The sequence below is a fragment of the Eleutherodactylus coqui genome, chromosome 1 (genome assembly GCF_035609145.1).
Source record: "Eleutherodactylus coqui strain aEleCoq1 chromosome 1, aEleCoq1.hap1, whole genome shotgun sequence".
Lineage (NCBI taxonomy): Eukaryota > Metazoa > Chordata > Amphibia > Anura > Eleutherodactylidae > Eleutherodactylus > Eleutherodactylus coqui.
In genome coordinates, this window is record NC_089837.1 from 320,027,716 (window position 1) to 320,043,264 (window position 15,549).

Consider the following 15,549-nt stretch of genomic DNA (forward strand, 5'->3'; position numbering starts at 1 on the left):
AATCCCCAATGCAGATGTGAAAGCACACGTAGCACATTAACATAGATGTAACAAAGATAAACAGTAGAAAACAAAAACCATTCAACATTGTATGTTCCCTGTGTGATATACTTAAAACAGATGTGAGAATTCTGGCATTTTACAACGTATTTTCTAAACGAGAAACATTGTATCCCCTCTAAATACAGAACTCACAGTAGACAAGGCAATGCAAAAATTTAGATTTAATTTGAATTCCAAAAATTTAAAATAGCTTTTCAAAATCATGAAAATTAAAAGGCAAATTGAACAAAAAATGAAGCCTCATATACAGAGACACATAAATTAAACAGTTTATATTGCAGACAAGCGAGAGTGTGTATAGATTACATATGTACAGTCATCTTCTGTAAACAAGGCATTTGTACATTTTTACATTTACAAAAAAGCTCATCACTACCATAGGATACAATAATCCAAATAGGACATAAAGGATTCAGTTTCATTTAGATTTTTTTAATTTCTATATTTTTTTTTAACCTGTACAAATTCTCTTCATAAAAATATATCTCTGTACAAAATAGTCTATTTATTCTGTTTGTCCTTTCCAAGTGGGTCGCAAAGGGGAAGGCCATTGACGGAGCAATGAGCTGTTTCACTAGTCCTGATAATGTTTGCATTTCAGACTGGAGGAGCTGGGAACGGACAAGGAGAAAGAGAGTAGCCTCATTGAATACCCGAGCTAGGTAAGTGCACCATCTGCATATCTGCTGTACTCCGCAGTCAGCTCAACTGTGTTGTGCAAACAGGTTAAAGCACCGATAAAACAAGTTGCTAAACATATTATTTACTGGTAATATAAATCAGCATTTCTGCCTGTTTAGGATTAGCTGGAACAAGAATTTGATTTATTAAGAATAAGGGTGCAATTCAAAATGCTAGACTCCCAATATTCTAGTTAATGGCCATTTCTTTTAATGAGGCTTTTCCTTTCCTCCATATTATGAATCATTCAATAGATCTTCAAACAGGCAAAAACACCAATTCTAAAGAAATAGCGATACTGCAATTGTTCTTCTCATTCCTGAAGTTTGGCCTAATTTCAATGGACAAACAAGATATATTTAAATATAAATAAATATATGGGCTACATTCAACTTTGTTTCTCATTTGTTCATTAACAAGTGCAACAATAACTGCTACATGTGCCTGTACAGCATGTCCCTGTGACACTAAGTAACGTATAACCTGTCGGCTGATGGTAAAACTGCCAACAGAAAGGTGGAATTGTACAGTAAAATGTAGCAATGCATTGCAGGGACACACATAGGGGTACACAAGCCATGCCAGGATACCTTGTGGCATCTCTATGGAAGTGTACTATAGTGCCAAACACTACATCTGTCATAGAGTTTCATCAGCTGAGATCACGACTCCCAACTTTCCCTTGCTGATTGGCATCAGAGAGTGCCAGCATGTGTTTCTCAACAGCTGCAGTTGGCATTTTTATTACAAACCATTTAAGGGCACCATATCTACTTCCAATACTGGTACTGTTATATCGTTCTGGTTATGCTACATTTATACATTGGAGAAGAAGGAAATGAATGCAAAACTGACATATTTGTGGCATCTTCTTTGTAATACTAATTCAACAGATTATTTTGTAGGTTCAGAATAACAAACTGTTGACCTGTTTCTGTTATGCCTATGGCAAAAAGAAAATGGAAATGGGTACACTATGCCAAAAAGAACTATGAATGCTTGTACCCAGACAGTTGCAGGAGACAAATAGAAATGCTGCAAACAACCCAGCACACAATAACAGAAGAGGTAGTCAATGGTTTTAGCATGAATAGTAGCACAGTAACAATAACCAGGTAAATCAGCCAAATTTAAAAAATACATAAAAAAAAACAAAGTACTGTGTAATGTGTTTTTTTTTCTTCTGGAGACTACCAAATTATTGTATAGAAAAGGGATCAATGTTGACACCATCAGAAGTAATCACTACTGACATCTGCCTTTCTACAAAAGAGCTGGTTTTGGGAACCATTTTTGGTAGAATTCATACAGTACTGTGTACGTCCTATGCAGAAGCCTGAAATGAGAACTTAAACATATATAAAAGACTGCATTGTATAGCCTGGTATAACATAACATTCAAAGAAATCTTAATTTCATTCATTGTCATTAAAGGAGGTATTTTACTATAGACTATGACGCTACCACACATGACTAGTCTCCCCTCCCTCAGCGGCAGATAGAAGAACATTCGAATGTCCAAGTCTGGAACATTCTTCATATAGTCTTCATATAGTCTCCTGTCAAGTCCATTTTGGTAACGGTTCCTCTTATCACATTAATTTGTACCTGAAATGCATTTTATTAGGAAACACCAATGATAAACCTAAGGAACCTGCAATGCATTGCTCACAAAAACTCAAATATTCTACTGAACATGACTTCGAGGTAATGTGCCAGCAAACTTTTCAGAATCATGTAAGGTGGAATTTTAGGTTGGCTGAATGCATCCATCTTCAGCTGGAATGGCAAGCACCAATGTGCTCAGTTGACCACTAAGAAGGGCTAGATTGGGACAGAATTGATAAACAGCTCTCCTTCAAGTGTTGGCTGGTTGAGGACGAAAATGCCAACTTGGAACTTGGGGTGTAAGGCTGCGCTCCCCCTTCCCGCCAACGCCACACAGTCTGTTATGTGCTGCAGGGATCAGGCGGAGAAGAATGGAGGAAAAGCACTTTTTGGAACTGGTTCTTTGCAAAATAAAAATATGTATATTTGTATATATAGATTTGTTTATATCCACTTCCAACCAACGTTGCATGTATACAAGTTCAGTATAAAAGCACTTGCACGGTGTCCCTGGAGGATAAGAACCTCTTGAGATGACAGCCTTGCCACTTGTTTTGAGACACCCAGTTGCCAAGGCTGCATGAGACTCTAGCAGATTGGTGCAGAGAGGGTGTGTTGTCTGCAGTTGGCATGACTTCATCTTGGTACATGGGGTATGCTTCTAGTTTCTCCTGAATCCACCAGCCCGGCACACATTGGATGTCATCAAAAAATGGTGTGGCTACAAGTAGCACTGGTGAAATCAGCTGCCCAATGATGGTGTGCAGGGCAAGGGAAAGACAGGACGGAGATTCCAAGTAAACCCAGTTCACTAAAAAATAGAAAAATAAAGATTTTTGTTTTCGTTTCTTTAGAAATCATTTATTATTACTAGTATTGATCACCTGAAATTCCAGACAATTAAATCAAGTAGATGGGTTTTATTGATCGAAACAAGAACAAGAGGAAGTAACATTGATCTAATATTTTCTTAGCCCATAATTACAATGTACCACACAGTAAATACGGATTCCACCTAAAAAAGTGCAACTTGACCAACCTCCACCCTACAGCTTGATCTGAGAATCACTTAGTACCTCTTCTCAAGGAAATTTCTATACTGGATGTTTGCAGGGATAAGTATACACTGGGGCTATCATTTTGCAAGCTATAGGATCAGAACCAATTGGAATGGAATAATATACAATAAATAGATGTGGATTGTAGAAATGTGTCCTTTTTTGGCTTTGACATTGACACACCATATTAACCCCCAACAACTATTCTAAAGATATCAGATAGTATCCCTCCACCTACCTGGTAAAGGACGGGTGCTATACAGCAGTGCACACTGTGCTGACCGTAAACTCTGTCTCATTTGCCACAATTTCTGTAGGCTGCACATTTCGTTCATACATAGGATTTTCAAATGTGGCCCGACCATTTGTATTCTCATGTCCGGCAAACCCATTAAACGGAACCTTGGGTCTTCTACGAGAAAAATGAAGAATCGGCATTCAAGGCCAAAGATATGCATTATCACATACAGCAATATATATTGTTTATATGAAAATTAAAGGGAAAAGTACAATCCAGAATGTATTGTTTAGTTTTACACATCATCCCAGAATTACATCTGGATAGGCTTGATTAAATAACACAGGCTGTCATTACTAAATCAGAGACCAAAGCTGCAAGCTTAGGTCTCCGTTTTAACAGGTTTCCACTAATGCCTGCCATTAGTGCTACACTATTCCACTGGTCTCTAATTTAGTAATGATGGCCTATAGTTCTGTCTGGGGTTCCAGCTGGATGACATTTTTCATGATCCAGAATCCATTGGATGGAAAGACTGGGCACATGCACAAACACTGTGTGAAAACAGCCTAGGGGAAACTCTTGAATCACTACTTTTGGAATTATGTGACAGACATAAATATAATAAGAATTAAGATTGGCATTATGTAACATTACTGAACTTCACACAGTTCACGAGTGGCCACAGTATGAAGCTTATTTGGGCAAGTTTTCATGCTATTTTCATAGCAAAGAATATTGACTAATTTGATATGTCAAGCCCATTAATTCCTTCACTGTGCTACTCTAAACCTAAATTTACATGGTACAATGGACACTGGCACACTATAGGACCTTGACATCACAGGCAATTATAACTACTGCTATATGTGAGCTCTACAGCAGAATTTGTCAAAATGATTCCTCTTTCTCTCTGACATGACTCTGCAGCTACTGGCTGAAGCTGTACCACCATGACTTCCTGCTGTGCCCACCAACTGCATTGACTCTGTATTTAGTGCTGTAATTTCTGGCTCTGTTTCATTTTAGATGCTTCATCCTATATTTGGACCATCAAGTGAGCAGAGGGAGACTGCTACTACAAAGCAGAGAATTCTCAACATTACCAGTGCACATAGGAGGCCGGCAGAGCAGTAGTCTGTGAGGTGTAGTTTCAGCGAATAATGCAAAGCACATTGTAAAAGAATGAAACATCGCTTTAACAACTTCCTCTGTACAGCCCAGTAATGTGTAACATGCAGAGGAAGGTGTTACTGTTTGTAATTGTAATAACCGGTACTATTGTATGTTGTCACCACCAGATGTAGGAGTGGAGACCTTCAGTGACAGCTAAGGGGTATGTGACGCCCCCAAATGTCCTGATTGGCTGGCTGCTGGAAGGTCCTAGCAGCGTTGGGATTGAGTTATAGCTGCGATGGAGGGTTAGGGTTAGTTTCAGTGTAAGGGCTTTTACCCACTAGTGGGTTTTTTTCGCTGTGATTTTGCTGCGTATTTTTCTCCAAATGTCAATAGGACTTTCTAATGTTAAAATCGCATTGCACAAAAATCACAAGTTTGCATTGCTGCGATTTTTGTGCGATACGATTTTAACATTAGAAAGTCCCTCTCTTACTTTAAAAATTAAAAAAACGCTGCGAAATTGCAGCGAAAAAAAAAACCCGCTAGTGAGTAAAAGCCCTAAGAGTTACATTATTAACTGTAAATGCTTGGATGTGACAGTGGCTCTGCAGTAACGTGCAGTCATTTACAGGAAATAATGTAAGACTTAGGCCTTAGTCACACGGGCGTTTTTTCCCGCGATTTGCGGATCGCATGACGGATGTGCATCCGCAAATCGCGTGACCGGGGCCGAAAAATCACCCAAAAAAACTGCTCCTAGCCGCGTTTCAATAGAAACGGGCCAGAGCTGTCCAGCGCATTGAGCAATGGGCTGCGGGCGATCTCACGATGAATTTTCAGGAAGGGCTTAAAAATATATGCCCTTCCCGGAAATTCATCCAGAAATGTTAAAAACAAAAAATATATATATACTCATATACTCAAAAAATATATATATTGAATGACAGCTGAGAGCTGCCCCTGATTGGTCCCTGCGCTGAGCCAATCAGAGGCAGCACTCACTCACCCATTCATGAATTCATGAATAGGTAAGTGAGAGCTGCCTCTGATTGGTGAGGCTGTGACCAATCAGAGGCAGCTCATTCAGCAGGCGGGGATTTTAAATCCCCAGCTGCTGAATACTACTCAGAGCAGTTCAGGAGAACTGCCGGCCAGCCGCGGCTGAACTCCGTCTGCCGGGACCAGGTGAGTATATATTTTTGGGTTTTTTTTACACATTTCTGGATGAATTTCCGGGAAGGGCATATATTTTTAAGCCCTTCCCGAAAATTCATTGTGCGATCGCCGGCAGCCCATTGCTTTCAATGGAGCCGGCTGTATTGCCGGCTCCATTGAATTCAATGGGCAAAAATCATTCTTCTCTGCCACAGCTGTTACAGCTGTGGCAGAGGAGAATGATTTGTCTACTATATGTTCTCAATGGGGTCGGCGCTGCTGCCGCCGGCCCCATTGAGCGCATATAGAGAAGAGAACAGGAATCGCAGATCGCAGACAGGTGTGATCTGCGATTTCTGTTCTATAATTTATCGGACGAGCGCATAAAAAGCGCTCATGTGTCTGATACCATTGCAAAGCAATGGTTTTATAAAATCGCGGGACGCATGCGCAAATCGCGCGAAAAAACGCCCGTCTGACTGAGCTCTTACACTGAAACTAACCCTCCATGTTTGCAAAAAATCTTCTCCCACACTGCGAGCACATTGCCGGCTATCTAAGAGCACTTCTCACCCCCCTCTCCCCGCCCGCCCACCTGCACCGTCCCCCACTTCAGCTGGTATGAGCAGTGCAGGACGACCCCCCTGCCCCCTGCCATAAAGCTCTTACCCGGGCCAGAGTGCTGAGCAGAGGAAGACCCCAATATCCCCCGCCGCAAAAATTTTATCCGAGCCGGAGTGCTGAGCAGAGGATGCGCCCGAGGATGGCGGCAGTGGCAGCGGAGAAGGTAGTAGCAGAGGACGCAAGGCCAAGAACAGACATCGGAGTGGTGAGTGCTAGGACCTGTGAGGCCAAGGAAGGGGAGCCAGCCATGCAGCCAATCAGGAACAACCAGCCTGTCAATCTTGTCTCCACTCCTACATTCGGTGGTGACAAGATACAATAGTACCGTAATGACCTGTAGTATACAGAGCATCCTCAAAAATGGGAGGAAGTGGAGTAAAAAAATGAATGGCTTTATTGATAACTCAATGGAACTACATTTAGTAATGGAAAGTATCCTTTTTTATCATATACAGACCAATTGTAATTGGATTATGCCTCATCATAGCTGTAGACTGAATTCCATATATCAATACTACAGAGAGTGCAAAACTAAACCGTATGGATCATACCTGTGTTTGTAGAGATATAGAACAAAACCAGCAATGATGAGAGCTATAAAAGGCACGAGGATAGCAGCTGCCACTGAGCTGCTGTTAGATGGGAAATGTCCTATAGTGTCAGGACTATTTTCTAGTAATCTCCTGTCTGTGGGACCAAAAGACAGCACTAGTTAGTCAATTATTCTGGTTACCAAACTAACCACACAGCCTTAACACAATTGCAGCTCTAGTCACCTATCCTTTGAAGTCCAAACTGGCCAAATCCTTTTCCACGCACAAAGCCCTGATAAACATATGTTCCTCCCGCAGATTCAGATGACACCTATGGGTGTACAGGTAAGAACAGTGCAAACCATTAGTATTATATGTAAGCAAATATATTTAGTACATTCTGTATCCACTAGTATTTTAACAGTACACAGGCTTGTAGAGTGGTTGCTACATGAATGTTCTATGTAAATGCAAAATGTGGCATTATTATTCATTATTTTCTTAATAAAAAACCCCAGCACTTTTGTTAAAAATTCCCTTTTATTAATTTCATCATAAAAATGATGCAGGTACTGTGATCATAACAGCTCCTACCTGTTTTTAGCATTACCGCTCATAATCATGGCATACAAGTGGATGAAGAAAACTCAGTTTTAAAAGCAATACTACCCAATTAATTATTTACATGATATGTAAATGTTTCATGAACACCATGAGGGCTTATTTAGACTGCCGTGGGTGCAAGTACGCTTGCCGGCTCGGAGCATAGTTGCGAATGAACGAGGGGAATCTCTTCCCCTTCGCCGTAATTTCAAACTCCATGCCAGAGTGCCACATAGGGGGACAAAAACACATCTGTCTGAATTTGCCCTGAGTGCCAGAAGAAATGAGAGCAAAGGACAGGGTAAAAAATAGGACTCCACCCACCTCCATATTCGGCTTTAGTAAATCTCCTCATGCAGTAAGATATTACACAGATGACCTCCTCCTCATATAACAATATATTACACAGATGACCTTGTCCTCATACAGTAAGATATTACATGGACGACCTCCTCCTCATGCAGTAAGATATTACACAGACGACCTCTTCCTTATATACTAATATATTACACAGACGACCTCCTCCTCATGCAGTAAGATATTACACAGATGACCTCCTCCTCATATACTGATATATTACACAGAAGACCTCCTCCTCATGCAGTAAGATATTACACAGATGACCTCCTCCTCACATACCAATATATTACACAGATGACCTCCTCCTCATGCAGTAAGATATTACATGGACGACCTCCTCCTCATGCAGTAAGATATTACACAGACGACCTCTTCCTTATATACTAATATATTACACAGACGACCTCCTCCTCATATACTAATATATTACACAGACAACCTTCTCCTCATGCAGTAAAGGCCCATTTACACCAGCCGATAATCGCTAAGAAATCGCTAAAAGGTGATCGTTTTAGTGATAATCATTGCATCGTTTTATTCAGTCCAAACTAAAAATCGTCCTTCACTCTTATCAGCCATTCTCCATGGGGAGTGCTGATAGCATTGGTTTCCCCTGAAGCACAAAGGATCTGAAAGCTGATAAGAGCCCTCTGGCTATTAACTGCATTCAGCTAAGGCTTCATTTGCACACTTAAGTGCTCTTAGGTAGCTGAGTAGCTACACAATATTTTATACAAAATGATCGCTCAAAGCTGTCACTCAAACTGTCATCTGAGCGATCATCGGCTCGTGTAAATGGGCCTTAAGATATTACACAGACGACCTCCTCCTCATATACTAATATATTACACAGATGACCTTCTCCTTATATACTAATAGATTACACACATGACCTCCTCCTCATATACCAGTATATTACACAGATGACCTCCTCCTCATGCAGTAAGATATTACACAAACGACCTCCTCCTCATATACTAATAGATTACACAGATGACCTCTTCCTTCTCATATACTAATATAATAAATCAGTACACACACATATATATATATATATATATATATACACACACACACATATTTAAATTCTTTCTTGTCTAAAAATAAAATACATGGCCAACGCCAGGTAATCAGCTAGTGTACAATATATTATTCTTATAGTTTAAATTAAATGGAAATCTAAAATGCTACTCAAAAATCCAAAAAGCTTCTCTGTGTAATAGCTTCTTCTTTCTATCACCTAAAAAAGCCCATACACGGAGGTGTCGGAACAAGGTAAGATCATGATAAAGTCCTTAGCAGCTCCAGATAAATGTTTCTTTACATTAGTTATAATATAAATTCCAACAGCGAATATGTTATATATATCATTGGATGCTCCTGTACATGGGGTGACCACCAGACAATTAAAATGCAGAATTCATGAGCACATTCTTGACATAAATAAAAGGGAAGCTAAACATGTATGGGGAGCTGGTAAGCACTTTATCTCCCAGCATAATCGGGATCTTACCTTCTTCTGACACTATGGTAATGAAAGGTTTTTTAGGAAGCTGTTACAGAGAAGCTTTTTGGATTTTTGAGTAGCACACTAGATTTCCATCTAATATAAATGATAAGAACAACTTATTATACATTTACTGAGATGGAGTATGTGGGGGGAGGGGTATTCTTTATTTTTTATTTTATCCTGTCCTCTCCTCTCTTTTCTTCTCATGGTGTTCATGAAACATTTACATATCATGTGATCTGTATTCCTTGATTGGGTAGTATTGCTTTTAAAACAGAGTTTTTTTGATCCACTTGTATGCCATGATTAAGAGCGGTAACGCTGGAAACGCGTAAGGCCTATAATGATCACACTACCTGCATCATTTTTATGATGAAATGAATAAAAATTAATTTTTATCAGAGGTGCTGGGATTTTTATAAAGAAAATTTGGATACAATTACATATCTCCAAAGGTCCATTGGCACATCCATGCGCCCTCCACGGAGTTGGAAACTAGTTGCAATCATAGACTGCTCCATCATCATCTGTATTGTTGCAGTAGTCCCTGTACCCAGTAGTTATCCCAATTTCTTTCAATAATATGTGTCGTTTTTTCATCTTGCTTTTTGGGGGGGTGGGGGGAGAGGTGGGTTGGTATTTCTTTAAGAATGATATAAAGTCATTATAAATGTACCAATATTTCTGCTTATCAAGTAATAAAATGCTCTAAATGAAAGTTGACATAATAGAATATGTATAAATGGCTGAACAAGGTTGGTGGTAATCTAGTTTTACAATGCAGATCTCATATGAATTCACATGGTTTGTCTCTAACATGCAAAAATCTGCAGAATAGAAAGACAGCATGTGACAATAGATAAGAGGCTCTTGTTCTTTTCCCTTCTGCAGTAAACCTCTGAGACGATTAGATTCCTGTCCTTCATTTATATTCAGGGTAGCTGAATGTCTTTCTCAGTCATTCATAACCTGACTGTATTCACATGACAATTAGGAGTGTCCTTATCATTCCATCATCTGTCCCTATTCTCTCAAGCCTCCAGCAATCAATACTCATGCACTGAATTCAGCATTAGGGCTTCTTCATACGGCCACGTTTGCACAGGTATTTACGCACGCAAAGCTTGCGTGCGCTAAACACAGAGAATAGAACCCATTGATTTCAATAGGTTCATTCTCATAAGCACGTTTTGTGTGCACATTTCACGTGTGCATAAAAAAATAGGACCTGTGTGTGCTAGAAAAAAAGTCAGAATGAACCTATTGAAAATAATGGGTTCTATTCTCTGGGTGAGATTCTTCTATTCTCGTGTGAGAGAGCCCTAACACTAAATCTCCACAGTGTAGTAATACATGACTCCCTCTAGCTGCTTCCTGCTCACAAGGTTATGATATCATCTACGGTTCTGCTGCTACTGCAAGACTTTTACTCTTTCCTATTGTCTGTCCCTGTGTGTACAGAAGAGGACCTGCACCCTCGGGGGGAATCTCCAGGGATCTTACAGGGCGAAGAAGGATTGTGCAGCCATGGGATGTGTGGTTGTAGAGTTCTCCCAATGTATCAGCGCACTGCCGAATCATTTTAGCGGTCAGGGATCTCTGGATCTATCAGACCCCCCTACCTCTGGACGATATGGCACAGGCGCTTTTTTAGCTAGACTTTATTTTGCTGAAAACTGCGTCTTATAGTCAGAAAAATAGGGTAGATAGAAACTACATCATCTTCTAACGGAGTTTAACCCTTAAAAATATATGGTAGCTGTCACAATGACAGATGGAATGCAGCATTTTATAAAAGCACATTATTATATACATTTTAGAAAGAAGCATTCAGCTCTCTGACGTGTCTTACTAAATACTGTTATTGCTCATGAAATAACAGTTCTGGAGAACCTATTCTTAGAATTTGCGAATTGGCATTCCTGGCTTATTCCTCCTGAAAACATACACTCATTGTTAAATAAAATCCCTCCCCTAGAAGAAGTTGTTTGAATCGAATGAAACTTTCTCTGTGTGATTGTGATGTTGATATAAGTAAGTGATTACAATATCAGAGCAAAAGGGTAATTTATTGTTGAAAACTGAACACTTGAAGAGAGGCTCTAGTATCATCTTGTATCTAGCTTGGATACAAGATGTGATACAGGTGGGTATGGTGGCTCTAGTACCCTGTTGTACCGCCTCTAGCTTGGATGTAAGATGTGATACAGGTGGGTATGGTGGCTCTAGTACCCTGTTGTACTGCCTCTAGCTTGGATGTAAGATGTGATACAGGCGGGCATGGAGGCTCTAGTACCCTATTGTACCGCCTCTAGCTTTGATGTAAGATGTGATATGGGTGGGTATGGAGGCTCTAGTATCCTGTTGTACCGCCTTTAGCTTGTATATAAGATGTGATACATGCGGGCATGAAGGCATACAGGTTCAATATGGTATCCTGCTGTATATCGGTCCACATTTGCTGTAACTGAGCCTCTACATCGTGAAAACTTGTAGGCTGTCAAAGCTGGCATCCCAGATGGTCCGATACATGTTCTATTGGTGATAAGTCTGGCAACTAGGCAGCTACAGAGTTGTGACCATGTTGTAGGGACATTCCTGTGACACCCTTGCTGTGTACGGCCGAGCATTATCCTGCTGGAAAATGCCTCTTTGAAGCCGCCATGAGAGGAACACATGTGGCTGCAGAATGTCCAGAACATATCGCTGTCATATGCGATGGACCCCAAACCATTACACCAGCAGTGGGGGTAGTGTGCTGCTCCACAGAAAGAGGCAGGATTGAAGCGCTCACCCCCAGGTCTCCAGACTTAAATACAGCTGTCGTCAGTGCCCAAACTAAACATGGGTATGTTGCTGAAGACAACCAGGTTCCACTCCATTGCAGTCCAGGGTGGAACCACTTTTAGGGCCTCAGGTGACAAGACTGTTCATCTAATCACACCACAACTGTAATCATTTGTATATCTGCCTGAGATGTAACTGCATGCCGAGTTTTCCAGAAAAATTTTGGTGTGAATTTTCTCCCTGATGTGCGATCATACCCTAAGGCCTTAGGCCTAGTGCCCACGGCCGTGACGGGCTCCGCAAGTGGAATTCCGCAGCGGAGTCCGTCACGGCGTCCCTCCAGAGACCCTATACTCACCTCTGGATCCGCTGCCCAAGATCCAGCATCCCGTGCCGGCATGCATGCACAGTACAGCGCATGACGCGCCTGCGGCGTCATATTATGACACGTCCACAGCATCACATGACGCACCGGCTGCGTCATATGATGCGGGCATCGGTGGGCGGGGAAGCGTTTTCACACTATCTACCTCTGAGATACAGCGGAAGATAGCATGATGGATGACTTCCATTGACTGCCGCAAGTGATTATGGGTGATTTCACGGGGCAGAATTCAATAGTTCAATAGAACCTAATAGCTGCGGGGCAACGCCGCGGATGTCTGCTGCATGATATGTGGCGGAAATCCGCCATGGGAATTAGGCCTTATTCACACGACTGTGTATATGCAGTTATTTTAGCCACATCAAAAAATCGCGACCATCTGAAGCACTGGTTTCCAATGTATTCATTCAGATGAGCAATTTTTAGCCAACGTAAAAACATTGGGTTGGAAATAATTGGACATCAGCAACGAAAACAGCGACCGATTTTATACGGTGCGTGAAAAGATAGGTCTTGCCCTATCTTTTGAAGAGATATGCTGGAGGTTCCCAAAGGCTTCTATGGGAGTTGAAAAAAAAGAGACAGGGAAAGGAAGTTTTTCCAGCGCTGCGAAAAGATTACAGCTGGCTCTAGTTACACATTAGAAGTCATTCCGAGAATTTCTGTGCTGCAGCGTATATTTTCGCTGATATGCCGCAGCCACCTGTGTGAATGGACAAGAAAATGCTAATTTCAAATAAGAGTTGCTCATGGCTATTTTCTTTTAACACTTTTTTGGCTGCGATGCGGCTAGTGTGAAAACACATACGGTTGTGTGAAGCAGCCCTAACCCTGTAGAAGCATTACTGCCAGTGTGAGGCTGGATTCACACAACAGTATATACGCAGCCATTTACCTGCATATACACGCCGGGCTATGTGAATAAATGCATGGTATCGGATGGCCGGCATATATACACAGGTAAATAGTTGCATACATACTGTCGTGTGAATCCAGCCTGAGACTATGTAGAAACACACCATGTTGACAAGGGGAATGCTAATGCCCAATTATCAAACATCAGAGGAATGCCACAGCAGAAATCCCTACTTTATATACTTAACTCCTTAATGACAATTCCCCTTTCCATTTTCATTTTTTCCACCCCACTTTCAAAAACTCCTAACTCATTTACCCATTGACGTAGCTGTCTGAGGGCATGCTTTTGCAGGACGAGTTGTGTTTTTTAACTACTTAATGTAAATTTCTAAGTGGAGCGAAATAGAAATGACATGATAGCTTTATTCTATGGGTCAGTACGATTACGATGATACCAAATTTACATCTTTTTTTTTTTTTTTTTTTACTGTGCTTCTTTAAAAAAATAAAATATCTTCAAAAAACAAATAAACAATTTTTCTGCCGCCATCTGCTGACAGCCATAACGTTTTAATTTTTTTCATTAATAGTTGTGCGAGGGCTTTTTTTGTGGGATGTCCTGTAGTTTCTATTAGTACCATTTTGGAGTACACATGACTTTTTGATGGCTTGATAGGCAATCCGTTATGGCAGCCCTGGGGGCTTTCAGAAGGCCTCAGGCTGTAATGGCAACCAAATGGCACTCTTCAATCTCATTGTGCGGGGAAGGGGGTTCTGTTCGGGACCTCAGAATACCGATTGGGGCATTGAAATGCCACTGTCAGACCTGTCAAAGACAGCTGGCACCTACATTGTATGGAGCGGGATCAGCTCCCAATCCCACTCCATACAAACCTATAAGTTACATGATGATTCAGCCAGCATTCCCCTATATTCATTATTATAAGGACTATCAAATTTACATGTCCATCCAAAGCCCAGCTCTCCATCTTGAACTTCTCCATGACAATATCCTTTGGTCCTCGAATCTGATATGCCTGGAGAAGGAGGTGGAATTCTTCCTTTTTGTAAATTCCTACACAAAATATATAAACAGAATTACTTCATGAATATTGCAGTCTATTACTACCATATCTACAGTAATATATCAACTCAAAACATGAAATGAGAAATCTGAAGGGGTAAAAATATTTGGTTTTACTTGTCAACAGGCAGCTCAACCTACAGGAACCCTGCTATCACAAGCCGCTTCTACCCTCACCTACTGCCTCCTTCTGGAACTTGCAGAATGTAAGCCCTTGGGGCGGGTGCTCTCTTTCTCGGTACCAGCAATCTAGACATCTTTATTATTCTTGGTATCTTATTTAGTGTGCTTAAATCCCCCTTTTTTAATTAATAGAGCGTTATATTTCAATAATAATAAGTTGCTGCATGTTTCTTAGTCAACTGTCTATGACACTTTGTGACTGTAGAGAACTGACATGCTGATGCAATAGTGCTGTGCTAAACTGTTTGCCTTATTCCAGTAGTCTTTGTAAGAGTGAATAGTTTCTAAACTAATTGGAATATTAGAACAAGAAAACCAGATTTAACACAGATGAAATATATGTTTTAACTATTATTGCATTCATTTAGGGTGTAGATACAAGGCACTGTAGACTTTCTCATCTGGTTTGGGCCCTAATATTGCTGTATAATCCAATGAAGCCTAGGTTTATGAAAATATGACAAGTCATCTCTTTAAGAAGAGCTGAAACACCCAGTTATTCTTTCACTTGGATGATAACGAATAAAATAAAATAAATCAGTAATAATTCCTAAGTGATGTATTCTTGCATTTCTTCTTTCTACTATTACATATGCTACACACATCAGAAACAAATGAGAAACTATTATGCCTTAATAGACAACATACATAAATATACTTTTTTGCCCCCATATTTGAAATAAAATGACCTAAGGTGCAC

The 15,549-nt window shown here is 40.5% G+C and overlaps 1 protein-coding gene across 1 annotated transcript in view; it reads right to left on the reverse strand.

Annotated features, from left to right (window-relative positions):
• Positions 1–274: 274 nt before the first annotated feature.
• CSMD2 (CUB and Sushi multiple domains 2) overlaps positions 275–15,549 on the reverse strand; it is a 948,969-nt gene continuing 933,694 nt past the window's right edge. The window contains exons 67-71 of the mRNA XM_066586981.1: positions 14,545–14,657; positions 7,323–7,410; positions 7,098–7,233; positions 3,649–3,822; positions 275–3,163 (exon numbers count right to left, since the gene is read on the reverse strand). Coding sequence (XP_066443078.1) covers positions 3,666–3,822; positions 7,098–7,233; positions 7,323–7,410; positions 14,545–14,657 — 494 coding nt within the window. The 3' untranslated portion in view covers positions 275–3,163; positions 3,649–3,665. The remainder of the gene's footprint in view (positions 3,164–3,648; positions 3,823–7,097; positions 7,234–7,322; positions 7,411–14,544; positions 14,658–15,549) is intronic.